The sequence below is a fragment of the Musca domestica genome, unplaced genomic scaffold (genome assembly GCF_030504385.1).
Source record: "Musca domestica strain aabys unplaced genomic scaffold, Musca_domestica.polishedcontigs.V.1.1 8, whole genome shotgun sequence".
Classification (NCBI taxonomy): Eukaryota; Metazoa; Arthropoda; class Insecta; order Diptera; family Muscidae; genus Musca; species Musca domestica.
This window is the reverse complement of record NW_026712409.1, coordinates 9,889,641-9,916,051: the sequence shown is the minus strand read 5'-3', so window position 1 is coordinate 9,916,051 and position 26,411 is coordinate 9,889,641. Positions and strand designations below refer to the sequence as shown.

Genomic DNA, 26,411 nt, shown 5'->3' with positions numbered 1-26,411 from the left:
CATTCCCTTACTCGCACACACACTCACACACTGAAAATATGTAAACATTAAAGAATATTAACATATGTATTTTTACAATAAACCCACTCTCTCTCTCTCTCTCCCTTCGCCAAGAGTCCGTGCACACACACACACACTCTTTCTCTCTCACTTGCAGAATTTCTTGATTAGATCAAGATGATAGGAGTGCAGATTGCTGAGGAGGAGTGGGAAGGGGAGAAAAGGGGAGTTAGTTGTGCAACCATAATCATCTCATATGCAAATATATTTATATAAAGTATCTAAATATGTTTATGCACTAAACGACAGCGGCAGCGACGACGGCAAACGACGAGTTAAATTCAAATTGTCAGACAGACATGGCAAACATGAGACATGACTTGTTTGCTGGCTGGCAGGCAGGCAAGCAGGCTATCTGCGTTGTTTGCTTCCGTCTAAATATACGTTTTTTTCGCCAAGGAAAGGAGGACACCTTATAAGTTACTCATTTCGTTTGTAACAGCAAGGATTAGAATTTTTGAACTAATTTTCTTCAAAGGACCATCATATGTCGATTTTTTTTAACAAATGATTTTATAAAGGACACTTTTGCAGGACATTTTTTCCAAACGGAACATTTTTAGGGTAGAATTTTTGCGATATACCCTTTTTAGGGAACATAAGACAGAGATATTTATTGGACCATTTTTAAGTAGGATTTTTTCAGATAATCATGAAACTTTGATTTTTCCAAAGGATGATGTGGATTTTCCCATAGCGTAAATTTTAAGATTTTTTCAAAGGTCCATCAAACGTTATTTGCTGGAAGCATCATTTTAAGGAAATTTTTTGAGCATAATTTTTAAAAAAAAAATTTCAGAGGATCATCAAATGTGGATATTTTAAGGAAAGCCTTTAAAAGCGTTATTTCAAAGCAAAATCTTTAAGTAGAATTTTTCAAGAGAATCACCAAAAGTTGACGTTGGAAAGGATGATTTTTTTCTAAGGGTAGTTTATAAGGAGGATTATTTAAAGGATCATCAAACGTGGTTTGCTGAAAGGATCATTTGAAATTAATTTTTTTTCCTTTTTCAAAGGACCTTCAAAAGTGGATTTTGTTAGGGTACCATTTTTAAAGACCATAAAACGTACATATATTCATTGAACCATTTTCAACGGACTATTTTTAAGGAAGGATTTTCCCAAAGGATCATTACTGTTCCAAAGGATGATATAGGTTTTTCCAAAGTGTAATTTTTAAGGAGGATTTTTTGGACCATTTTCAACTGACAATTTAAGGAGGATTTTTTCAAAGGATCATCAAACGTAGACTTTTCCAAAAGATGACATGATTTTTTTTTTCAAAGTATAAATCTTAAGGATAATTTTTTTTTTAAAGAATAATCAAACGTGAATTGTTGCTAGGATCATTTGCAATTTAGTTTTTTTTTTCAAAAGACCTTCAAACGTGGATTTTTTGGTGCCGTTTTTAAAGACATTAGAACGTAGATATCTTCATTGGACCATTTTCAAAGGACACTTTTTAAAGAAGATTTTTTTCCAAAGGACCATCAATCTTCCAAAAGATGATATGGGCTTTTCCAAAGTAAAATTTTTAAGGAGGATTTTTGGTCCATTTTCAAAGGACATTTTTTAAGGGAGATTTTTTCAACAGGATAATCACACTTCCAAAAGATGATATGCGTTTTTCGAAAGTGTAATTTTTAAGAAAGATTTTTACAAAGGATCATCAAATGTGTATTGTTGCAAGGATCATTTGAAATTAAGTTTTTTTTTTTCAAAGGACCTTCAAAAGTGGATTTGTTTAGGGTACCATTTTTAAAGACCATAAAACGTAGATATCTTCATTGGACCATTTTCAAAAGATACTTTTTTAGGAAGATTTTTTTTCCGAAGGATCATTTCTCTTCCAAAAGATAATATCGATTTTTCCATAGTGTAATTTTTAAGGAGGATTTTTTGGACCATTTTCAAAGGACAATATTTAAGTAGGATTTTTCGCAAAGACTGTTTATAAGAAAAGACTTTTTAATCGTACCATATTTAAGGACGATTTTTTCAGAGGTCCATAAAACGTAGATATTTTTATTTATTTTATTTATAAGAAAGGACTTTTTCAACGTATTATTTCAAGGACGACTTTTTCAAAGGTCCATACAACATGAATATTTTCATTGGACCATTTTAAAGTGAGATTTTTTTCAAAGAAACATCAGAAGTGGATTTTTTAAAGATCAAATCAATTTTTTAAGGAGGTCAGATCATCAAATTTTTAAGGAGTTTTTTTAATGGGCCTTCTAACTTAGATTTTTAAAAGAATATTTTTAAGGCAGGATGTTTTTTTTTTTTTTTCAAGAAACCATAAATCGTGAACCTCTTCATTGGACCATTTTTAGTAGATTTTTTTTTTTTTTTGCAATGGATCATCAAATCTGGACTGTACAGTTACTAAACTGTACATGGACTTTTAAAAAGGATGACATGGATTTATCCATAGTGTAATTTTGGAGGAAGAATTTTTCCAAAGGATCATCAAACTGAAATTATTAATTTTTTTTTTCAAAGGACCTTTAAATGTGATTTTTTTTAAAGTATCAATTTTAAGAAAAACTTTTCAAAGAATCATTTAATGTGCATTTTTTAAGGATCAGTTTTACGAAACAATTTTTCAAAATAAGATGAAAGGATATTTTTAGGAATCATTTTTCAGGACAATTTTTTTAAAGAACCATAAAACATGAATATTTTAAGTGAACTATTTGTAAGGGAGTTTTTTTTTTTTCAAAGGACCACCAAACGTGGATTTTTTTAAAGAATTTGTTTTCATTTTTTTTCAAAGGTAAATGTTTAAGAATGGGGTTTTCAAAGAAGGATGAAATGTGGACAAAGACAAAGACAAATTTATAAGGATTTTCAAAAGGACCATATTTAAAGACTATTTTTAAAGGTCGATAAAACGTGGGTATTTTCATTAGACCATTTTAAAGCATTTTTTAAAGGAACTTAATGTTCTTGCTTTTTTAAGAAATTTATTTCAATAGGCGATTTTGCATTTTTTCTAAGGCCCATTTTAAGGAGAGTTTGGATTTTCTTAATGGAACATTTTTAAGGAAGGATTTTTAAAGGAACCATAATCCAAACGTGCATTTTTGTCAAAGGACTATTTTTACAAGATTTCTTTTAAAGAAACATGAAAAAGGACTATTTTTATTTTTGGGAGTGTCCTTCCGTCTGTCTGTCTGGCTGGTGTTCACGATAACTCTCGAAGCGAGTATTCAATTTGATTTAAATTTGGTACATCGTAATATTATTGCCAAACTTAAATCGATTTCGGAGATGGTTAATATCGATCTACTATTTCTGGTACCTCTCCCACAAAAAAATAATTAACAAGAAAGGTTTCATCTAATTTCCGTCAAACCTAGCAAATCTTAACATTTGTATTGATGCTATATCAGATTCAAAAATGGACAATATCGATGCACCCCATCATGTACCTCTCTCACAAAGGGTAAAAATTTTGAATAATTGTAACTCTTTTAAAATGTGAAATAAGAGTCCGATATTCTTCAAAATTTCCCACATTTCACTATTCTTATCAATACAAAATCTGGTCTGAAGATAGGATGTATCGGTATGTTCCCTCTGGTATTTCCCCCATAACGAGTTCGTAAAAAGCGAAATGAGCATCCCATTTTTTTTTAATTTTTTTTTTCCCAAGTCATGGATTTATTTAAATTTTATCTAATTTGTTGATATTTTTAAATATTTTTAAAGGATTTTTCCAAAAAATAAAAGAAAAAAATAGTTTCATTTAATTTTAATATTTTTTCAAAACATTCTTTGTCTTTGATTTTTTCATATATTTTTTTAAAATCTCTTTCGTAGTTTTTTTTTTAAATAAACTTTGGGGCTGAGAAAAATTTATTATTGTAAATTAACCCTCAGCCGTTGTTTTTAAAAAAATAATTTTTTTTATCCTTTGTATTGGATTTAAAATTATATATTCAAAATTTGTTAAGGAATCTCTGCGGCGAAAAAAAAAAAAACTAATGGGAGCAAAAAATCCAAATCTAAAAGAGCAAAAAATCCGAATCTCCCTTTAGAAGACCTTTCATCAATAAACTACCCCTGAGCATCATCTCTCTATAAGCGATTTGCTTAGAAAATATGCCATCTCAAAACATAATCTGATTTTCCGAACACTCCAATTTTCCCCTTGTGCGATATAACGCATTCCATAGTCGCCTTAAACCCCTTTCTAACTTTCTTAATTCTTTGTTCCTTATTCACTGTTTAACTTTCTATTCTACTTCTTTGTCGAGTGTGCAAGCTTCAAAGTTGTCCTGCCCTGTAGCAATGAACAGCATTCCAACAAAGAAACAAACGAATAGCAATAGCAATAGCAACAACGACAGCAGAAGCAACAAGCCATCAACTTAGACAACCAATTTCTGTGCATAAGCATGCTTATTTTACTTCGGCATTGGCATGGAAAATATACGAGAATCTGTAATAAGTATTGGAATTTATGAAACTAATATGCTGCATGCGGGGCCCCTGCATTCGCCCCCCTCTCTCACGCTCACCGAGTGTTATAGAGTACGTGCATCTATCCATCTGCATATGTTTTTACCCCCTAGAGAAGTGTGGAGGGGGAGGGTGAGGTACTACAGTCTTTAACCATCAAATTGGAAACATTTTCATTTTGACTTTCAAACAAGATGGCGCACAAAAAAAGGATCTATTGTTTGTTTGTCTTGTGTCAAAGCAAACAAATGAGTTCTTCCGCTCTTGCCCCACACTCTCTCGTTAGTACTCTCCCTCTCTCCCTCTCTCTGTTTGTGTTTATTTTACTACGCTGCTGGATAAAGGATAAAAATGAATGAAAATACTTTCATTATGTCACATCGTAGTTATTTTTGTTGTTGTATGCCCAAAATGAAGGCAACAACAACAACACTGCATACATTTGCAAAGTAGGTGTCAATACCAACATCAGCAGCAGCAATAGCAGCAATAACAACAACTATAGATAAAGATAACGCCAATAAAAACGACGACTGCAGAGCAAAAAAAAAACAGTAACGACTATCGGAAAACATTAACACTTTATTGACGAGCCAAAGGAAGTGTGACGCAAAAAGCAGAAAAAGACCGACACACACACTGACGAAATAAATGGCAAAAGAAGCATCAGCTTTAAGCCAAACAATTTTCCAAGGAAACACAAAAACGGAAATTAATGGGATTTATCTGACAAAGCGATTCTTTTCGTCGAGCAACAGCAAAAAGAAAGTCGTCGCATTGAATTGCGGATATATTTACGTATGAAGATGTTTCGAATTTCAAAATGGGGTAAATTGGAACGTGTTTTATTGCAAAAAGAATGGAGATCAATTTTCATATGAAAAATGTATTAAGAATTATTCTTAAAAAGCATCATCAATATTCGATTATTTAAATATATTTTGACTTCTCTTATGAATATTCAAATTGTTGACCCTCTATGGAGTAGGTTCCAATTTTGCCAATATTGTCCATTTCATATAGGACCTACATAAATATGATATGCAGGGTGAGATAAAACAAGTAAAAAAACATCAAGTTCGGCCGGGCCAAACTTTTAACACCCTCCACCTTGGGTTAAAGGAAACAATAGAACCCGTGACCCACAAATACTAATTTTTAGACATATTCGTGGGAAAATGTGGCAAAAATCATCAAAATATCGAATATGGGTAGGTATCGCTATATATACAAAATGTTTCGGCAACGGAGCTAGAAGCCATTAGAACACACAAATACCAATTTTAAGACAAATCCGCGGTGAAATGTTGCAAAAATCATCAAAATACCGAATATCTGAAGGTACCGTTATATGGGAGCTATACCCAAACGTGGACCTATACATATAATGTTTCGCCACCGTAGCGAGAGCCCATCATGACCTACAAATACCAAATCTTAGACAAATTCGTTAAAAAATGTGACAAAAACCGTCAAAATGCCGAATATCGGGAGGTACCATTATATGGGGGCTATACCAAATCGTGGACCTATACATGCAATGTTCCGCCACACAAACTAGGACCAATTATGACCAACAAATACCAATTTTTATAAAAAATCGTGAAAGAAAAGTTGCAAAAATCATCAAAATACTAAAAATCGGGAGGTACCGTTATATGGGGACTATACCAAAACGTGGACCGATATACCTCATTTTCAATACCAACCATCCTAGACACAATACAAATTGTTTTGCTAAATTTTGACGCTCTACGTCAAATAATGTGGGCTGTATCGTGATTTCAACAGGCAGACGGAGAGACAGACAGACGGCCAGACAGAGAGACGGACATCGTCAAATCGACTTAGAATTTTATGCTGATTATGAATATATATACATTATGGGGTCTACGACGAATATTTAGGGATGTTATAAACGGAATGACAAAGTTAATATACCCTCCTTTCCAAGGTGGAGGGTATAAAAACTGCAACAAATTCAAAACCCATAATTTGTATTTTTTTTAATTTTATTTGAATAAAAGCAAAAAATGTCGGAAGTAGCATCAAATTTTCAAATAAGTTTAGATTTGTTCGAATTGGTCACCTTTGGCACGAATTATTGCCTTCAAACGTCCAATGAAACCGTCACATGCTTCCCAAATGTTGCTCTGCGGTATTTTGGTCCATTCCCGGCGAAGCGCTTGCTGGAGGCGACCGACACTTTGGTATTTTTTAGTACCAACCTTGCTTTCCAAAAGTCTCCAGACACAATAGTCCAACGGATTTGTATCCGGAGATTTTGGAGGCCATTGTGTGGCACTGAAAATGAAGCGAGGAACCTCATTTTGTAACCATTCATGGGTGGCGCGTGCTGAGTGCGATGGTGCTGAGTCCTGTTGGAATGCCCAAGGTCTGCGGCTAAAATGATTGCGTGAACAAGGCTTTAATACACCCTTCAGAATATTTTCGCGATAATATTCGGAATTGATTCTGATGGCACGGTCGATTAATACGAGTGGAGATTAACTATCGGCTGTTATGGCGGCCCACACCATCACCATGGCCGACGCTTGAGTTCTGGTTGCCAACCGAAGGTGCACATTTTCAGCTGACCTCTTTGGAAAGTAAACACGATCATTTTGTTTGTTTACAAACTGCTGGACAACGAATGTTTTCTCATCGGAGCGGAGAAAACCAAATTCTGCAGTTCACCACTTTCGGCCAAGCGAAGCAATTCTTTAGCTCTTTTGGGTCTATTTTCTTTCTGTTGCGGTGTAAGTTCTTGCACTTTTTGGAATTTCAATGGCTTTATCCCGAGCTCATTTTTCAATATTTTCCGAATGGAATTTTGCGATATGTTCAGCTCACGAAGCATTTTTTGGCCACCGCATTTTGCGATCATTTTTTTTTCGAACCATTTCTGCTAGTGTTGCTGTTTTCTTCCGTCCACTTCTCTTGACGTCGGGCTACACTACCAGTATCACGGTAACGAGCAATGATACGAGACACAAAAGATTTATTCAAATTTAAATGCTGGAGTGCTCTAACGATAGCCACTTGTTGTTTTCCAGCCAAATATAAAGAAATCACACTATCACGCTTGAATTCCATCACGAATAACTTTTTTTCTGGAAAATTCTCATCAAAATGCTTTTGTACGCTTGTAAACAATATAATGAGGTGTAACTGGAATAATTTTAACAGCTGTCGGACGAGTGTCTTAGAAATGACAGCTGTCTGAAGTTGGTTGCAATTTTTTCATCTGATTTTTTTTTTTTGTTTTGAATGTTTCGACCTTTTGTGGGGGGAGGTACCAGAAGGAGTGGACCCATATATACCATGTTCTCACCAGATCAGGTGTAGGTGAGAGTATTGGGATGTGTGAAATTTGAAAGCAATCGGAAGTTCTTTTTGATTTATAAAAGCGTTTTTGTTATTCAAAATTTCGACCCTTTAATGGGGGTGGTACCAGAAGGAGTGGATCGATATCTACCATCTTCACACCAAATCGTTTGATAACAGAAATATAGAGATGTGTGAAATTTTGAAGAGAATCGTCTGCTTATTTCCCATATTATGAGTGTTATAATTATTTAAAATTTTGACCCGTTGTGGGGGATGTACTTGGAGGAGTCGGCTGATATATCCTATCTTTACTCCAGATTTTGAGTTGGTAAAAATATTTGGATGTGTCGGGTTTAAAAAGAATCAGATGCTTATTCCACGTTTTATGAGCTTCATGTTTTTTTTTAAATTTTGGCCCGTTGTGGGGGTGGTAGCAGAAGAAGATGGTAGATAACGGCACACTCCTTCTGGTACCTCCCCCACAATGGGTTAAAATTTTGAAAAACCATGAAGCTCATTAAACACGAATTGAGCATGCGATTCCTTTCAAACTCGGTTCATCTCAATATTTCTACTAACACAAGATCTGCTGTGAAGTTGGAATATATCGGTTCACTCCTCCTGGTACCTTTCCCACAACGGGTCAAAATTTTGAATGACCATGAAGCTCATAAATAAGCATCCGATTACTTTCAAATTCGGCAAATCCCAATATATCTACCAACTCAAGATTTGGTGATAATATGGAATATATCGGATAACTCTTTCTGGTATCTCCCCCACAAAGGGTCAAAATTTTGAATATCTGACTCTTATCAAAATCGAAATAAGCATTAGATTCTTTTCCAATTTCAAACATCCCAATATTTTTACTAGCACAAGATCTGGTGTGAATATGAAATATATATGGTCGATTTTCCTCCACACCGACTCCAAATGTCTTGAAACGTATTTAGTCCAAAGAGGCCGGATACTCCCTTCGAGAATGATCATGCATACCAACCTCAATCTTGAATTCAAATGTCCTGAAACGGTGTTGATCCAAAGAGACCTAGAATCTAAAACCATTATTTCGATGAGGCACGTTTTGGCCATATATACCCTCTCTAGTTATAGGGCTGAGGGTATAATAAACTTGATGCAACTCATTTATATGCATTACTTTAAAACACTTCCCTCTAATCACTAAGCCCCTGAAACAAAGTAGCCTCATTTCGCTAGAATCATACCTACACTGAGGGAAAAATCCCGTTGCGAAATCAAGCACGTATGTTGTCATTTTCGCAACGACCCGTTGTTATATTTTTCAACAACGGCTGTTGGTGAATTGTGCACGAACGTGCTCAAATTGACACCGAGACGTGGTCAACTTTCGGTACCAACAACAGCCGTGCTTAATTTGTCCATTTGTAATATTGGTAATTGCAGCCGATTACACACGAGTAAAAAATGACAACGGTGGTGCATGATTCACACACGGTCGTTGTCAATATGACACCGGTCGTGTATGAATTATGCACCACCACCTGCATAATGATGCACCACCGTTGTTACTTTGTACACCGACGTGCATGAATCGTACACGATCGTTGCCATTTTAGCAACTACCGTGTATGAATCATGCACCACCGTTGTCATTTTTTTTACTCGTGTGCAATCGGCTGCATATTTACCATTTTTTCCGTGTTATTGAAAGAGAAAGGACGCATTGTGCAAAAAATTTATTGAAAATGAATAATAATTCGCAAGATCCTCAAAATATCATTGGTGAGTTGTTAGAAATCGATGGCAATATTGTTGTGGTTCGCGATACAAACCATTGCAGCAGTCAAGATGCGGAAAACAATGAGGACGATTATATGTTAAGGGAGTTCTTAAAAGGAATAAATATGGAGTCGCTTTTTGAACAATTAAAAGGTAAGTAAATAAAAATGAATTTTTCAGTTAATCAGTGTAATTAACAAAGAATTTTCTTTTTTGTTCTTTTAGCATCACATGTAACATTTCGCAGCTTGCAGTACTTGAAAAAAGAAGATTTAAAGGAAGCAGTGCCACCATTGGGACTGCGTGTTGAATTCAGAGAAAAGCTCTTTGCTTGGAAAAAACGAAAGGTACGTATTATTTGTTTTACAGAGTTGAACTCAGTATTAATATTGTCATAACAATAGCTCGGGATTGATGACGAAACTATGTCAGTTCCATCTAAAATAGGTGAATGGTGGAAACGCAACGAGACACCTGCAAGTACTCCTGGTACTCCCGACACTACAGGTTCGAACTGCTCAAAAGCCAAAGGAATTTTGTCAGAGGTAAGGTAAGAGTAATATTTGTGTAAGCATAGTTAATGTAGTTTTTTTATTTAATATAGGATCTAACGGAATTGTTAACACATACCTCGAAGGGGAAACTAGCGCTTGAATGTAGTAGCGTTAATAAGAAATTAAGTGACGAGCAAAGAGATGATATAATTAATATAATTATTGAAGATATTTTAACCAACAATGTTACTCTTTACACTCAAGACTATATGCGCATATTGGATGAAATTTGTTCCGTTTTTCCTCTTGAAAACGAAATGAGGGTAAGATTAACAATATAAACAACGTATCTGATTATGTAGTTTCTTAACTTATAATATGTCTTTATTTTTAGGATTATTATTACATTTCAAGAAAAGGAAAGAACAACGCAAGCGGAAAACTTTATGCCAAGTATAGAAACAAGAAGTCCAAAAGAATAAAGCTTTTGATTTCCGAGCCTAGCACAAGCAAAGCAGCAACTCACACATCTCCTAATTTTTGTAACAAAGATGTTCCCGAAATTGATGAATCAGTTGAAAATTCATTGAAAGCTTCCTTACTAAGAGAATGTAATGATTGGGGATCGATCTGCGAAAAATGGAAAAGATCTTTTAACATACGGCAAAGAGATATAAAAAATTAAATTAAAATTACTTACCCATTTCACTTATATCCTATGAATAATGGAAAAGTTTATTTCAGATTTAAGTTAATTTAATTTGTTTCTATACATTGAATATATGTAATTCGAATTGTTTTGTTAAATCAAATATGTATTTATATTGAATTTATGTAATTGGTTTCGTTCAATAAAATACTTTTCAAAAAATGTCGTTTCTTCTACTAAGGGTATAAAATGGAAAAGGAACGGATATCAAAAAATGACCACCATTGATTTCAATCTGACAACGGGCGTTGACAATCTGACAACGAAGCGTTGACGATCTGACAACGAAGCGTTGACGATCTGACAACGAAGCGTTGACAATCTGACAACGGGGCGTGCTCGAAATGACCACGTATGTGCTCATTTCATGCACATCTGTTGTTGAAATCGTTGCCAAAATCTCGGTGTCAAAATGACAACAGCGTGCTCATTTTGACACCAAACGTGGTTGATACACTATCATACACGGATGTGGTCATTTCATACACGGATGTTGTCATTTTTTCTCTGGGTGTACATTAGCAAAGAAGCTTAAAACATTTTATTTAACGTTTGCACGCGGCTACTTAACATTTGCAGTCTGGCAATAATTCCGAGGAATCCTTTTGCTCGAAAATTGTGCAAATTTCATGGCCCTGTGCTGTTGTTGTTGCCTTCGTTTGAACTTTGACTATAAATGGAATCATATTAAAAAGCGACAGGTTACATATGTATGTAAGTGTGGACCATCATACACACACGCACACAGAGAACGACTTTTATAAACAGAATGCGATCTTTCTCTCTTTCCTGAAGTGTATCAGCAGCAGTAACCCTATGATTTTATTATTGCTCGAATCCATGAAAAATTGAAAGGAATCTCATTTGAAGAAAACTCCAATATTTCAAATTAAAATCCCATTTTTGCATGAAGCGGAGGGGGGGGGGGGGGGGTATTAGAATGCAGCTGTAATGTTTGAAATAGAGTGTGTGTGTTTGCCATGCATGGCTGCCATGGCTTTTTTTTTTTTTGGCATACTTTGACGTTTTTATTCGTTTTAAAAAATTCCCTTTAACTTCAATGCGCGTATTCTTTTTTTTTTTTTTTTTTTTGTTTGTTTGGCCAAATCATAAATTTCTAATGCAAAGTGTTTTGTTTAAATGCCAAAACTTGTTGTAGTTGTTGCTGCTGCTGTTGTTGTTTTTAACACCTCAACATTTGCTAAGCTGCTGCTGTTGCGGGGCATTGTTTTTCGCGCTCTCACACACATACAGATGCAAAATATGTAACAGTGGTTGCACGGTGATTTCGAATCCTTTTATTCCAAGTCGAAATTCTGCAACGTTTGAATGGATGAAGTTATTTTTTTTTTTCTTTTTTTTTTTTAATTTTTCTATTATTTTTGTAATACAAATTGGACTAGAGAATTTTACGAAATTTGAGGTAAAATTTAGCATTTCACAGCTTTTTAGATTTTGCAAATGGTTTTGATTACACTATGCGACAAGTTTCTATTTTTTTTTTAAGAATTATGGGGAAAATGCAGCAAATAAAAAAGTGAGTTAAAAAAAGCACACAAACCCCTCCCAACCTCTCATAACATAACCTTTTCCTAATTTTTGGAATTTTTCAGATTGAGATTCCCTTTAATCTGGGCATTTTAAATATTTCGGTCGAACATTTTAAAATTCTAGCGGTTCAACAAAGGGGACTTTTTGGTACTTTTTTTAATATGCTTACACACTCCCATTAAACGGGATTGTAGCAAGTCAACATATGCGACAAAATGATTTGTCATACAATTCTACTATAGGTCCTAGAAAACTTCAAAAGTCTAAATCTTACCTAAACGCCTTACCTAAACGATTGGAACATTTTCTCTGCCAATGTCCAGCGTTTGCAAAAAACAGATCCCAATTCTTAGGGAACGACTCCATACCAGACTTTAATCAGACCATGGTAAATGACCATATAAATGATATAATGTAAACTGCCCGTCTTCTTCAAAAAATCCTTAGTCTAGAGCGCACTATAGGCCTATACTGGCTTAAGTGTATGCCAAACAGGGCATGCGGCAAATTGCTTCGCTCCTCTCTATATTTGGCTGGAAAATCAGAAGTGGCTATCGTTAGAGCACTCCAGTATTTAAATGTGAATAAAGCTTTTGTGTCTCGTACCATCGCTCGTTACCGTGATACAGGTAGCGTAGCCCGATGTCAAGGAAGTGCACGGAAGAAAACAGCAACATTAGCAGCAGAAATGGTTCGAAAAGTAAAGAAGCGACTCGATCGAAACCCGCGTCGCAGTGGCCGAAAAATGGCTCGTTAACTGAACATATCCCAATATTCCATTCGGCAAATATTGGAAAATACGCTCGGGGTAAAACTACAGAGAGAAAATAGACTCAAAAGAGCTAAAGAGTTGCTTCGCTTGGCCGAAAGTGGTGAACTGCCGAATTTGGTTTTCTCCGTCTCTGATGAGAAAACATTCGTTGTCCTGCATTTTGTAAACAAACAAAATGATCGTGTTTTCTTGCCAAAGAGATCAGCTGAAAATGTGCACCTTCGTTTGGCCACCAGAACTCAAGCCTCAAGCCGGCCATGGTGATGGTGTGGGCCGCCATAACAGCCGATGGTCGCTCTCCGCTCTTATTAATCGACCGTGGCATCAGAATAAATGCCGAATATTGTCGCGAAAATATTCTGGAGGGTGTATTAAAGCCTTGGGCACGCAAATATTTTGGCCGCAGACCTTGGACATTCCAGCAGGGCTCAGCACGCGCCACCTAAGAATGGTTACAAAATGAGGTTCCTCGCTTTATTTCCAGCGCACAATGAACACCCAAATGTCCGGATACCAATCCGTTGGGCTATCGTGTCTGGAGTATTTTGGAAAGCAAGGTTGGCACTAAAAAATACCAAAGTGTCGATCACCTCAAGCAAGCGCTTCGCCGGGAATGGACCAAAATACCGCAGAGCAACATTCGGGCAGGGTGTGACGGTTTCGTTGACCGTTGAAGGCCATAATTCGTGCCAAAGGTGACCAATTCGAACAAATCTAAACATATTCTATAAATATATGCTATTTCCGATTTTTTGTACTAAAAATGTAAAAATGATGGCGTTTGGCTTTGTTGTAGTTTTTTTTTATCTCACTCTGTATAGAATGAAGGAAGTCGTCGATATAGTTATATAGATAAAAATATTGGCCTATACCTTTGGTACCATCCGGGGTCTTAATTTAAATAATCATAACTCAAGTCGATTTTTTTTTTGATAAACGGAGATTGGCGGATTGTATACATCTGTCGGCAAAACCGAATGATATATTCTTTTGTATTGTTGTATTTTAAAACTTTGTCTGCATTTTTCAACCAATCTCACTGGTATTTGAATGCAAATAATTTTATTAAAAAATGTTTTGTATTTTACCTAATGGTGCAGGGTGTTGAAATCGGTTTTTTACTTCTTTGGCTATATTTTGATTAATATATTTGCAATCGGATCCCGCAAATATTTTACATATCAAAAATGGGAATAATGGCGTTTTAGGCATTCCAATTCTCAATCATATGTTTACAAAATTACGAAGTTTCCCAAATCCAAAAATAGTTGTCTTTAGGGCCATGCCAATCCCACATCTTAACATGAATTGACCGAATTGAATTGTCTACATCACATTTACTTGAAGTTTACTATTCCATTCCCGGAGTGGGTACCGAAAAAATTGAGATTTCGCCATTAAAATCGTACTCCAAATCACTGTGGGCCGTTAGAAGAGAATGTATATGTGTGTTAGTGTCTGACCACCGCCATCATATGCATTAGCATACAATGGTAATATCTGCAACACCTGGTTGGTTGGTTGGCTGGCCTTGGTCAGTGGCATGTATCCGTTTACAGCCACACTAACACACACACCTGGTCTCATGTGAACTGAGCTTTCTCTGCTCATGTCTATTTAATGTCCAATTTTTCCATTGTTATCCTCTTTATTTTTTTTTTTTTTGCTTTGCTGCAGCGTCCTGTCCCTTATATTTATGGTTAACAACTTGGAAAAAATGCATTTTATTTTTATGGCAATGGCATTTTAGGTTTTTCATTTGTTCTGTTCTGTTTTTTTTTTTTGGCTTTTCACATTTTCAGACTAAATGAAAACTGAAGGCAACCTCTAACAATTTCAATTATCACATTCGAGGAGCAACTAAATTAAATAGCTTCGGAAAAAAATATAAGTAAAAACAATACCAAATATGTGAATGGAAAATGGCATATGCAATTAAATTTAAAAGAAGATTATGGGATGCGGTAGGAGCGGCAAGTTATGCCCTACACCAATACAGACAAACTTTATGGGGTGAAAGGTATTTCAAGGGAAATATGTAAGGGATTTTTAAAATTTCTAATTTGAAAACTGGTGTATAAGCCGTTGGTCCTTCAAATCCCCACAAACCAGGAGGCTCTATAAAATTTATAATATCCCCACAACAGTCGGGCTCTTCCAAACTCCACCAAATATACAATTACTACTCCTGGATTCTGACATATCAATGTAATAAAAATTGGATTTAGTTTTGAAATGTAATTCCAATACACCGGTACAGCACAAAATAAACAAACATTGCTCCCTTTTTTCGCATCGGAATTGAGTTCTTTTTTCGTTTTTTGAGTAAACGAACAATAACAAAGAAATTAAAAATCAACACAACCATTTATTCATGAATTTCTAAATTGAATATTTCTATTTATTGTGATTGAGGGGGCAGGGGGGAAAGGGGAGGAGAGTGCTACATAATTGCTTTGCTAGCTGATGTGCACTTTGCAGGTCATATTCACCCAAAACTTGATGTGAGGGTATTACACACTCACACATAACCGGTATGGGATGGGTATGATCGGGCAAGGTTCACGGAGACTAGATTGTCTAAAAGAAAACCTGGTGGAAAGCAAGGATTTGGTATAGAAAACCTGGTGGAAAGCTAGGTTTTTTTTTATAGAAAACCTGGTGGAAAACTTGGTCGAAAGCAAGGGAAAACTTGTTGGAGACCAGGTTTTCGTAAAGAAAATTTGGTGAAGACCAGGTGGAGACCAAGGTTTTCCGTATAGAAAACTTGGTGGAGACCAGGTTTTCGTGTAGGAAACTTGGTGGAGACCAGGTTTTCGTATAGGAAACTTGGTGGAGACCACGGTTTTCGTATAGAAAACTTGGTGGAGACCAAGGTTTTCGTATGGAAAACTTGGTGGAGACCAAGGTTTTCGTATAGAAAACTTGGTGGAGACCAAGGTTTTCGTATAGAAAACTTGGTGGAGACCAAGGTTTTCGTATAGAAAACTTGGTGGAGACCAAGGTTTTCGTATAGAAAACTTGGTGGAGACCAAGGTTTTCGTATAGAAAACTTGGTGGAGACCAAGGTTTTCGTATAGAAAACTTGGTGGAGACCAAGGTTTTCGTATAGAAAACTTGGTGGAGACCAAGGTTTTCGTATAGAAAACTTGGTGGAGACCAAGGTTTTCGTATAGAAAACTTGGTGGAGACCAAGGTTTTCGTATAGAAAACTTGGTGGAGACCAAGGTTTTCGTATAGAAAACTTGGTGGAGACCAAGGTTTTCGTATAGAAAACTTGGTGGAGACCACGGTTTTCGTATAGAAAACATGGTGGAGACCAAGGTTTTCGTATAGAAAACTTGGTGGAGACCAAGGTTTTCGTATAGAAAACTTGGTGGAGACCAAGGTTTTCGTGTAGAAAACTTGGTGCAGACCAAGGTTTTCGTATAGAAAACTTGGTGGAGACCAAGGTTTTCGTATAGAAAACTTGGTGGAGACCAGGTTTTCGTATAGAAAAACTGGTGGAGACCAAGTTGTCGTATAGAAAACTTGGTGGAGACCAGGTTTTCGTATAGAAAACTTGGTGGAGACCAGGTTTTCGTATAGAAAACTTGGTGGAGACCAGGTTTTCGTATAGAAAACTTGGTGGAGACCAGGTTTTCGTATAGAAAACTTGGTGGAGACCAAGTTGTCGTATAGAAAACTTGGTGAAGACCACGGTTTTCGTATAGAAAACTTGGTGAAGACCACGGTTTTCGTATAGAAAACTTGGTGAAGACCACGGTTTTCGTATAGAAAACTTGGTGAAGACCACGGTTTTCGTATAGAAAACTTGGTGAAGACCACGGTTTTCGTATAGAAAACTTGGTGAAGACCACGGTTTTCGTATAGAAAACTTGGTGAAGACCACGGTTTTCGTATAGAAAACTTGGTGAAGACCACGGTTTTCGTATAGAAAACTTGGTGGAGACCACGGTTTTCGTATAGAAAACTTGGTGGAGACCACGGTTTTCGTATAGAAAACTTGGTGGAGACCAGATTTTTGTATAGAAAACTTGGTGGAGACCAGGTTTTCGTATAGAAAAACTAGTGGAGACCAGGTTTTCGTATAGAAAAACTGGTGGAGACCAGGTTTTCGTAAAGAAAAACTGGTGGAGACCAGGTTTTCGTAAAGAAAAACTGGTGGAGACCAGGTTTTCGTATAGAAAAACTGGTGGAGACCGGGTTTTCGTATAGAAAAATTGGTGGAGACCAGGTTTTCGTATAGAAAAATTAGTGGAGACCAGGTTTTCGTATAGAAAAATTGGTGGAGACCAGGATTTCGTATAGAAAACTTGGTGGAGACCAGGTTTTCGTATAGAAAACTTGGTGGAGACCTGGTTTTCGTAAAGAAAACTTGGTGGAGACCAGGTTTTCGTATAAAAAATTGGGGGCGTCTAAGTGTTTCGTATAATAAACCTGGTGGAGACCAAGCGTTTCCTGTAAGAAAGGTATTCCTCTAAAACCCTTGTTCCTGTATTCCCCAAAAATTAGTAACCCGCCGCCAGCATTTTAAAAAATACTTAACAAACATGTCTAACTGTGCGGTGAAAAGTGAATGAATGATGGATGTGTGTATCAGTCCAATTTCTGTTTGATGTGTTCATACATTCATTCCGCATTCCTGCACACATACACACACATCCACAGTAATATGATGGGCTTGTTTTTCAATATGGAACATGTTTTGTAGAGCTGAACTTTCCAAAAATGTTCTCAAATAGTTTTGCCAAAAGTTTGCATACGCAAACATTTATGTTGTACCCCCGCAAAGTTTTTTTTTGTTCCGCTTTGTTTTCGGCTTTTTAGTCGAACATTGCACTTTCATATGTTTTAAGTTTGCATATATAACGGAATCAGGGGCGGGGTAATTTCACTATAATTTTCGAAAAATTTGACTCGCGACCTTTTTTCTCCGAGAGTATTCCTCCAAAAAAATTATTAAATCCGCAAATATTTTAAATGTTAGAATACTGTTTATCTCAGCAGATTTTAATTTTTTGAAAATATAGAAAATCTCTCCCCCGCTCCTGCCTTAAAACCCTTTGGCCACTTTCCATCATCATTTTCATAAACCATACAAAATATTGTTGTTGCTGACAGTAGGAAATCAACTTCAAATGCAATATTGCAAAACTGAAATGCCACAAAAAATAAAAAATTGAAAATAAAACAAAGCATTTAAATAAAAATAAACATATAAATAAAAAGAAGCGGAAATAACAAAATTATTTCTAACAAAATATGAAAAATTAAAATGCTGCTTGTCGGGCCGCTTGCTGCCTGCCACAAACCAAAACTAGAAAACAACAGTAAATGCAAAATCCGAAGGAAAACAAAAAGGACGTTACAAACAAAATTTATGTATAATTTTAACAAAGTTAGGCAAACTGAAAAGAATGGCCAAAAGGCAAACAATAAACCATCTCAAACTATGTATCTATGCATCCATCTGCCTCTTCTCTCCGCTCTTCTTCCTGCAAACATATTTTCTAAATTTTATTAATAGATTTAAACGAAAACATCTCTGGCCGAGTTTGAAATATTCGCCTCTATCGCATAACACTGACGCAGGAGAATATTTCACTTCACTTCAGTTGCAAATTAAATAACAGAAAATTGTTTTACGGAATTTTTATGAGAATCGTAGGTAAATGAAATTCTGTTATTAAATGGAGATTGTTGGAAATCTCAGAATAAATAGTCGGAAAAGAAATGCTTTCGAAGTAGTGAAAGAGAATGAGGAAAATAAAGGAGGAATGGAAAGAAATTGATAGCAGGACTAATAAAAACTAAATTTGAATAGAAAGTTGGAGGAGACCAAGTTTTCGTTTCAAAAAAATTGTGGAGCCCAAATTTTCGTCTCGAAAAATCGGTGGAAACCAAATTTTCGTCTCGAAAAATTGGTGGAGACCAAGTTTGCGTCTCGAAAAATTGGTGGAGGCCAAGTTTGCGTCTCGGAAACTTGGTGGAGACCAAGTTTTAGTCTCGAAAAATTGGTGTAAACTAAATTTTTATCTCGGAAAATTGGTGGAGACTAAGTTTCCGTATAGAAAAATTGGTGGAGACCAAATTTTGGATTCGAAAAATTGGGGGAGAGCAAATTTTGGATTCGAAAAATTGGTGGAGACCAAATTTTCGTCTCGAAAAATTGGTGGAGACCAAATTTTCGTCTCGAAACATTGGTGGAGACCAAATTTTCGTCTCGAAAAATTGGTGGAGACCAAATTTTCGTCTCGAAAATTTGGTGGAGACCAAATTTTCGTCTCGAAAAATTGGTGGAGACCAAATTTTCGTCTCGAAAAATTGGTGGAGACCAAATTTTCGTCTCGAAAACTTGGTGGAGACCAGGTTTTCGTATAGAAAACTTGGTGGAGATCAAGGTTTTCGTATAGAAAACTTGGTGGAGACCAAGGTTTTCGTATAGAAAACTTGGTGGAGACCAAGGTTTTCGTATAGAAAACTTGGTGGAGACAAAGGTTTTCGTATAGAAAACTTGGTGGAGACCAAGGTTTTCGTATAGAAAACTTGGCGGAGACCAAGGTTTTCGTATAGAAAACTTGGTGGAGACCAAGGTTTTCGTATAGAAAACTTGGTGGAGACCAAGGTTTTCCGTATAGAAAACTTGGCGGAGACCAAGGTTTTCCGTATAGAAAACTTGGCGGAGACCAAGGTTTTCCGTATAGAAAACTTGGCGGAGACCAAGGTTTTCCGTATAGAAAACTTGGCGGAGACCAAGGTTTTCCGTATAGAAAACTTGGCGGAGACCAAGGTTTTCCGTATAGAAAACTTGGCGGAGACCAAGGTTTTCCGTATAGAAAACTTGGCGGAGACCCAGTTTTCGTATAGAAAACTTGGCGGAGACCAAGGTTTTCCGTATAGAAAACTTGGTGGAGACCGATGTTTTCGTATAGAAAACTTGGTGGAGACCGATTTTTTTGGTATAGAAAACTTGGCGGAGACCAAGGTTTTCCGTATAGAAAACTTGGCGGAAACAAAGGTTTTCCGTATAGAAAACTTGGCGGAGACCAAGGTTTTCCGTATAGAAAACTTGGCGGAGACCAAGGTTTTCCGTATAGAAAACTTGGCGGAGACCAAGGTTTTCCGTATAGAAAACTTGGCGGAGACCAAGGTTTTCCGTAGAGAAAACTTGGCGGAGACCAAGGTTTTCCGTATAGAAAACTTGGCGGAGACCAAGGTTTTCCGTAGAGAAAACTTGGCGGAGACCAAGGTTTTCCGTATAGAAAACTTGGCGGAGACCAAGGTTTTCCGTATAGAAAACTTGGCGGAGACCAAGGTTTTCCGTATAGAAAACTTGGCGGAGACCAAGGTTTTCCGTATAGAAAACTTGGCGGAGACCCAGTTTTCGTATAGAAAACTTGGTGGAGACCCAGTTTTCGTATAGAAAACTTGGTGGAGACCCAGTTTTCGTATAGAAAACTTGGTGGAGACCCAGTTTTCGTATAGAAAACTTGGTGGAGACCCAGTTTTCGTATAGAAAACTTGGTGGAGACCCAGTTTTCGTATAGAAAACTTGGTGGAGACCCAGTTTTCGTATAGAAAACTTGGTGGAGACCCAGTTTTCGTATAGAAAACTTGGTGGAGACCCAGTTTTCGTATAGAAAACTTGGTGGAGACCCAGTTTTCGTATAGAAAACTTGGTGGAGACCCAGTTTTCGTATAGAAAACTTGGTGGAGACCCATTTTTCGTATAGAAAACTTGGTGGAGACCCAGTTTTCGTATAGAAAACTTGGTGGAGACCCAGTTTTCGTATAGAAAACTTGGTGGAGACCCAGTCTTCGTATAGAAAACTTGGTGGAGACCAAGTTTTTGTATAGAAAACTTGATGCAGGCCATGTTTTCGTATAGAAAACTTGGTGAAGAAACTTGGTGGAGACCAGGTTTTCGTATAGAAAACTTGATGGAGACCAGGTTATCAGAGAAATATATTTGTAAGAAATTACCTGAAATGGCCTCAGATATTGTCTTATCTGTAGAAGAGATCCTGAACTAAAATTTTATAAAAAAAAGATCGTGGCTTCGGTTAAACAAAAAGTCGTTATTCATGTTATCCCAAATAGCTTCCAAAGCAATCCTCCTCTCATAAATATAATTTTATCCATTTATTTTGCACCTCTAAATTTCACGTTCCATGGTGCGTATAACTTCTGCCATTACGTATTCGCAATTATTTCAAATATTTTTGTCACCATATCAATATATATTTTTATTCAAATTTCAAAAATCCATGAAATTAGTAATTATTTTTAAATTAAACCGATTACAAATTTCAAAAATTCCATTTGACATTCCAACGATTGCCGATGGTGTTGTTGTTATTGTTGCTGCGACAGCATATCATTATTTTTTTATTTATATCAATAAAATTTACAAAAACAAAATCAAATTTATTTAACATTTTTCCAAAAAAAAAAAAAAAAAAAAATCCCAACATATTTTTGCTGTTGTTCACGCACAGCATAGATAATATCGATGGTCGTATTATATTCTAAATGCAACCACAAATTAACTTCTCGCACAAAATTAATGGCCGACCATAATTTTTGGTGAAAAACGCAGCAGCAAAAAAAGACAAAAAAAGATTGAGTTGCAAGCGCATCTATTTTGTGGTGGGGTGCTGCTGATATTAAAACGACACCAACACCAGAACCACCACCACCGCCGCTGCTTAACTTGCCAGCATCAAACTGCTGCAATCTTTTTCCCCCAAAAACACAACTCACACATAACGAAATATTTTATAAACACACACTGCGTGCCCAGTGTATGTGACTATGTGACTGTTTGTATGTCTGAATGTCTGTCTGCCTGCATGTTGCATCCCTCCAGAGCAACCAAACTCCACATCTGCCGTCTATCATCTCTTCTCGCAAAACATGTTAGCTTGCTGCACACTTTTGCTACATCAACCGGCCAGCCGTACTCTAACTCATCTCATCTGTTTGTGTTGATGAGAGAAAAGTAGAATAAACAGCAACAACAAGAACAACTACAATTGTAATAATGTAGGGAGAAATAATTCATATCCGGTCATAGCGAATTTCGGCAAGTAGGGCCCTTAGGGGTTTTCCGTTTCATATGGGTTGACTCAAATGTATATATGTTCCACAGATGGAAGTCGGTTATTTTATAGAAAACTAGCTGAACCCGGTGCGCTTCGCTACCCCTTTTGATTTTATATGCATTCAAAATTTTATTTACGAATATATGTTGGATAAAGAAAAAACAAATTTAAAAATTAAAAAAAATATTGCACTAATTTAATGCGTTAATAAACAAAATCATTACAAAAGCAGTAACATGACATGCATACACGAAGGGTTTGTCCTTTGGATTTATTTATTTCATAGCAAATACCAAGCGTGCAGGAAACTGCAATTTTTTTAAGTAGAGTGGCATTTCTATTGCAAGTAGTGAATTCGAGATAGCAACATACTTCGCCGTAATAAGCGTATTTCAAATAAATTGTTGTGTTGTTTTTTAGTGTTAGCCTAAGGCGTTGTGGGTCAATGGTTCTTATTAAAATCATATCCCAATCTGATCCGATTTAAATATAATTTAAAAAAAATTACTTTTACACGAAACTCCGCCACACCTTTCATATTTAATTGAAATTGGTGCGTCAAATATGTGAAATCGGCCGAGAATATATATATGGGAGCTATATCCAAATCTTAACTAATTTCCAATTAATTTCTCACATTTATTATTACAACAAAATTCCGCCACACATTCTGAATTTCATTGGAATCGGTCATATATATCGTGTTTGGTGCATAATATGTATGAAATCGGGCGAAATATATATGTTAGCTATATCCAAACCTCAACTGATTTCAATACAATTGTGCAATTTTTGCTGGTGCCAGATTTTGTCTCTCTCGCTTTGGGTGCATCAAATATGTGAAATCGGCTGAGTATATATATGGAGCTATAATCACATCTGAGCGTATTTGAATATAATTTGTCAAATGTGCATCAAATATGTGAAATCGGCGGATAATATATATGGGAGCTATATCCAAATCTGAACCGATTTTAATATAATTTGACTAATTTATTTTCTAATCAAAATCCCGTTACATATTCCAAAATTCTTGGAAATCGAACATACATATCGTGTATGGTGCATAAAATACATGAAATCGGTCGAAAATATATATGAGAGCTATATCCAAATCTGAACCGATTTTAATATAATTTGACAAATGTATATTTGTTATAATTTCCGCTACACATTTCAAATTTCATTGAAATTAGAGATACATAGCGTGTTTGGTGCATCAAATACATGAAATCGGTCGAAAATATATATGGGAGCTATATCCAAATCTGAACCGATTTCAATATAATTTGGGAAATAAATTTTTTTAAATAAAATCTATCACACTTTTCAAATTTCATTGAAATTGGCGATACATAGCGTGTTTGGTGCATCAAATGCTTGAAATCGGCCGAAAATATATATGGGAGCTATATCCAAATCTGAACCGATTTCAATATAATTTGACAAATTTATTTTCGGATCAAATCCCGTCACATATTCCAAATTTCATTGGAATCGAACATTCATATTGTGTTTGAGGCATCAAATGAACGAAATCGGTCGAAAATATATATGGGAGCTATATCCAAATCTGAACCGATTACAATATAATTTAGCAAACTTATTTTTGTTCCAAATTCCGTGACACATTCCAAATTTGGAGACTGTATCTTTAACCGATCAATAGATATGTGCATATAAAATCTAAATTTTTGGGAGGTACCTCCGATTCTGATGCTATATCTCCAGTTCCAAGTGGAAATTCAAAAATGTATATAGCCTATGTTACTTTCAGGCGATGTTGCAGTATATATGGAAATTTTCAGAAAAATCTATTCAGCAGTTTTCGAGTCCATAAATTACAAACAAACAAACAAACAAACGTACAAACATTTTCCTCTTTTATAGATATAGATTTGACAGAAGTTTTTTTTCGCCGAAATCTGCTATTCCGTAGAAGATTTTTCAGATAACTTAAACTCTATGAAGCCCCATCAAAGATATTTTTCCTATTAAAGTCCACCATATGTCTAAATCTTAAGTAATCCCCTTTAAAAGTCAATCTAATTTTTAAGAGACCCTTCAGATATTTTAAATTCTATCGAATAACCCTAGATGTTCCAATCAGTAAAAGGGGTCTTCTCTTTTAAAACAGCCTTAGGTTTTTCTATAAAATTAAACGAATATTTTTCATAGAAGGTTCCTAAATGTATTTTATCCTAAGAAAAAACCTCTGGAGCTCTTTTCCTTCGGAGAAAAGGTCCATTAGATGTGTTTGATATAAAGACCCTCGGGGATGTGCAATTGTATAAAATATTAAACAAATCTTTCGAAGCAGGTCCTTAGAGATTTTTTTCTTTAAAATGCAACCTGTCATAGCTATGATATCTTTAACCCATATGGGGATATCTAATGAGTCGGCTCTATTTCAAAATATCACTCAGAATTTATAAAAAAATCAAAAAGAATCAGTCGGCTTGGCCAACAGTTGTTGTCTATTTTCGACTGTTTAAACCTCCCACTTGGAGTAGGTTCCGAAGGAATGGGCCAATCTAGTCCATTCCGTATCGGACCTAAATAAATATGATACAAATATAGGGTGAAATAAAAAAACTCAAAAAACTACAAAGTCAAACGACATAATTTTTATTTTTTTAAATTTTATTAAATGAAAGCAAAAAGGGTCGGAACTAGCATCAAATTTTAGAATAAGTTTGACCAAAGGTGACCAATTCGAACACATGAATTGGTCACCTTTGGCACGAGTTATGGCCTTCAAACGGCCAATGAAACCCTCACACGCTACCCGAATGTTGTTCTGCGTTATTTCGCCCTATTCCCGGCGAAGAGCTTGCTTGAGGTGATCGACACTTTGGTATTTTTTAGGGCCAACCTTGTTTTCCAAAATACTCCAGACACACTAGTCCAACGGATTGGTATCCGAAGATTTTGGTGGCTATTGTGCGCTGGAAATGAAGCTAGGAACCTCATTTTGTAAACATTCTTGGGTGGCGCATGCTGAGTGCGATCGATGGTGCTGAGTCCTGTTGGAATATCCAAGGTCTGCTGCCAAAATGTTTGCATGCTCAAGGCCTTAATACACCCTCCAGAATATTTTCGCGATAATATTTGCCATTTTTCTGATGCCACGGTCGATTAATATGAGCGGAGAGCGATCATCGGCTGTTATGGCGGGCCACACCAGCGCCATGGCCGGCTCTTGAGTTCTGGTGGTCAACCGAAGGTGCATATTTTCAGCTAGCCTCTTTGGCAAGTAAACACGATCATTTTGTTTGTTTACAAACTGCTGGACAACGAATGTTTTCTCATCGGAGAAAACCAAATTCGACAGTTCACCACTTTCGGCTAAGCGTAGCAACTCTTTAGCTATTTTACATTTATTTTCTTTCTATTGCGGTGTAAGTTCTTGCACTTTTTGGAATTGCAATGTCTTTACCCCGAGCTCATTTTTCAATATTTGCGGAATGGAATATTGCGATATTTTCAACTCACGAGCCATTTTTCGGCCACTGCGACGCGGGTTTCGATCAAGTCGCCTTTTATACCCTACACCACAAGGTGGTCAGGGTATTATGTCTTTGTACATTTGTTTGTAACAGGCAAAAGGAAACGAGATAGACCCATTGTTCCTTTTGATGATCTGCATAGAATCACATTCTGAGTCGATTTATGCATGTCTGTCCGTCCGTCCGTCCATCTGTCCATGTATTTTTATAAACAAAGTACAGTTCGCATTTATTGCCCTATCCAGATGAAATTTTGCACAAATCATTTGTTTAGTCCAAGGACGAACCCTATTGAAATTGAAGATAATCGGTGAAAATTTAGATATAGCTCCCATATATATCTGCGTCCGATTTGCCTTTTTTTGTGCACCAAACGTGTAATTTCAGCGCGAATAGTGTGGAATATTGCACATACAACCAAATTAGGCTTGAACATAAGTATGGCAAATTTGATCGAAATCGATTCAGATATAGCTATAGCTTCAATATATATTTTTCATCCGATTTGTCCTCCGCAGCCGTAGTATGCACTCGGTAACTACAATATTTGGGGAAATATATCAAATACAGCTCAGAAATACATTTGCTTAATTTTATCAAGATCGGTTCAGATTTGGATATAGCTCCCATAAATAACTTCGTCCA

At 36.1% G+C, this 26,411-nt stretch overlaps 2 protein-coding genes across 2 annotated transcripts in view; both read left to right on the top strand.

Moving 5' to 3' along the window:
- Positions 1-26,411, top strand: part of LOC101889276 (tripeptidyl-peptidase 2) — a 251,316-nt gene that overhangs the window by 150,370 nt on the left and 74,535 nt on the right. The gene's annotated exons all lie outside the window — the stretch shown is intronic.
- On the top strand, positions 9,335-10,503 carry LOC131806610 (uncharacterized). Its single transcript, XM_059130981.1, has 4 exons — positions 9,335-9,777; positions 9,850-9,971; positions 10,029-10,169; positions 10,229-10,503. The coding sequence occupies exons 1-4, from the start codon at positions 9,474-9,476 to the stop codon at positions 10,457-10,459; spliced, it is 798 nt and encodes a 265-aa protein (XP_058986964.1). The 5' UTR covers positions 9,335-9,473; the 3' UTR covers positions 10,460-10,503.

What these genes read in the sequence shown, in the direction of transcription:
- LOC131806610 (XM_059130981.1), top strand. Translation starts at nt 9,474, where the DNA reads ATGAATCATGCACCACCGTTGTCATTTTTTTTACTCGTGTGCAATCGG. An exon ending in GCTTTTTGAACAATTAAAAG is followed by an intron (nt 9,778 to 9,849) that starts GTAAGTAAATAA and finishes TTGTTCTTTTAG; the next exon opens with CATCACATGTAACATTTCGC. An exon ending in TTGCTTGGAAAAAACGAAAG is followed by an intron (nt 9,972 to 10,028) that starts GTACGTATTATT and finishes TCATAACAATAG; the next exon opens with CTCGGGATTGATGACGAAAC.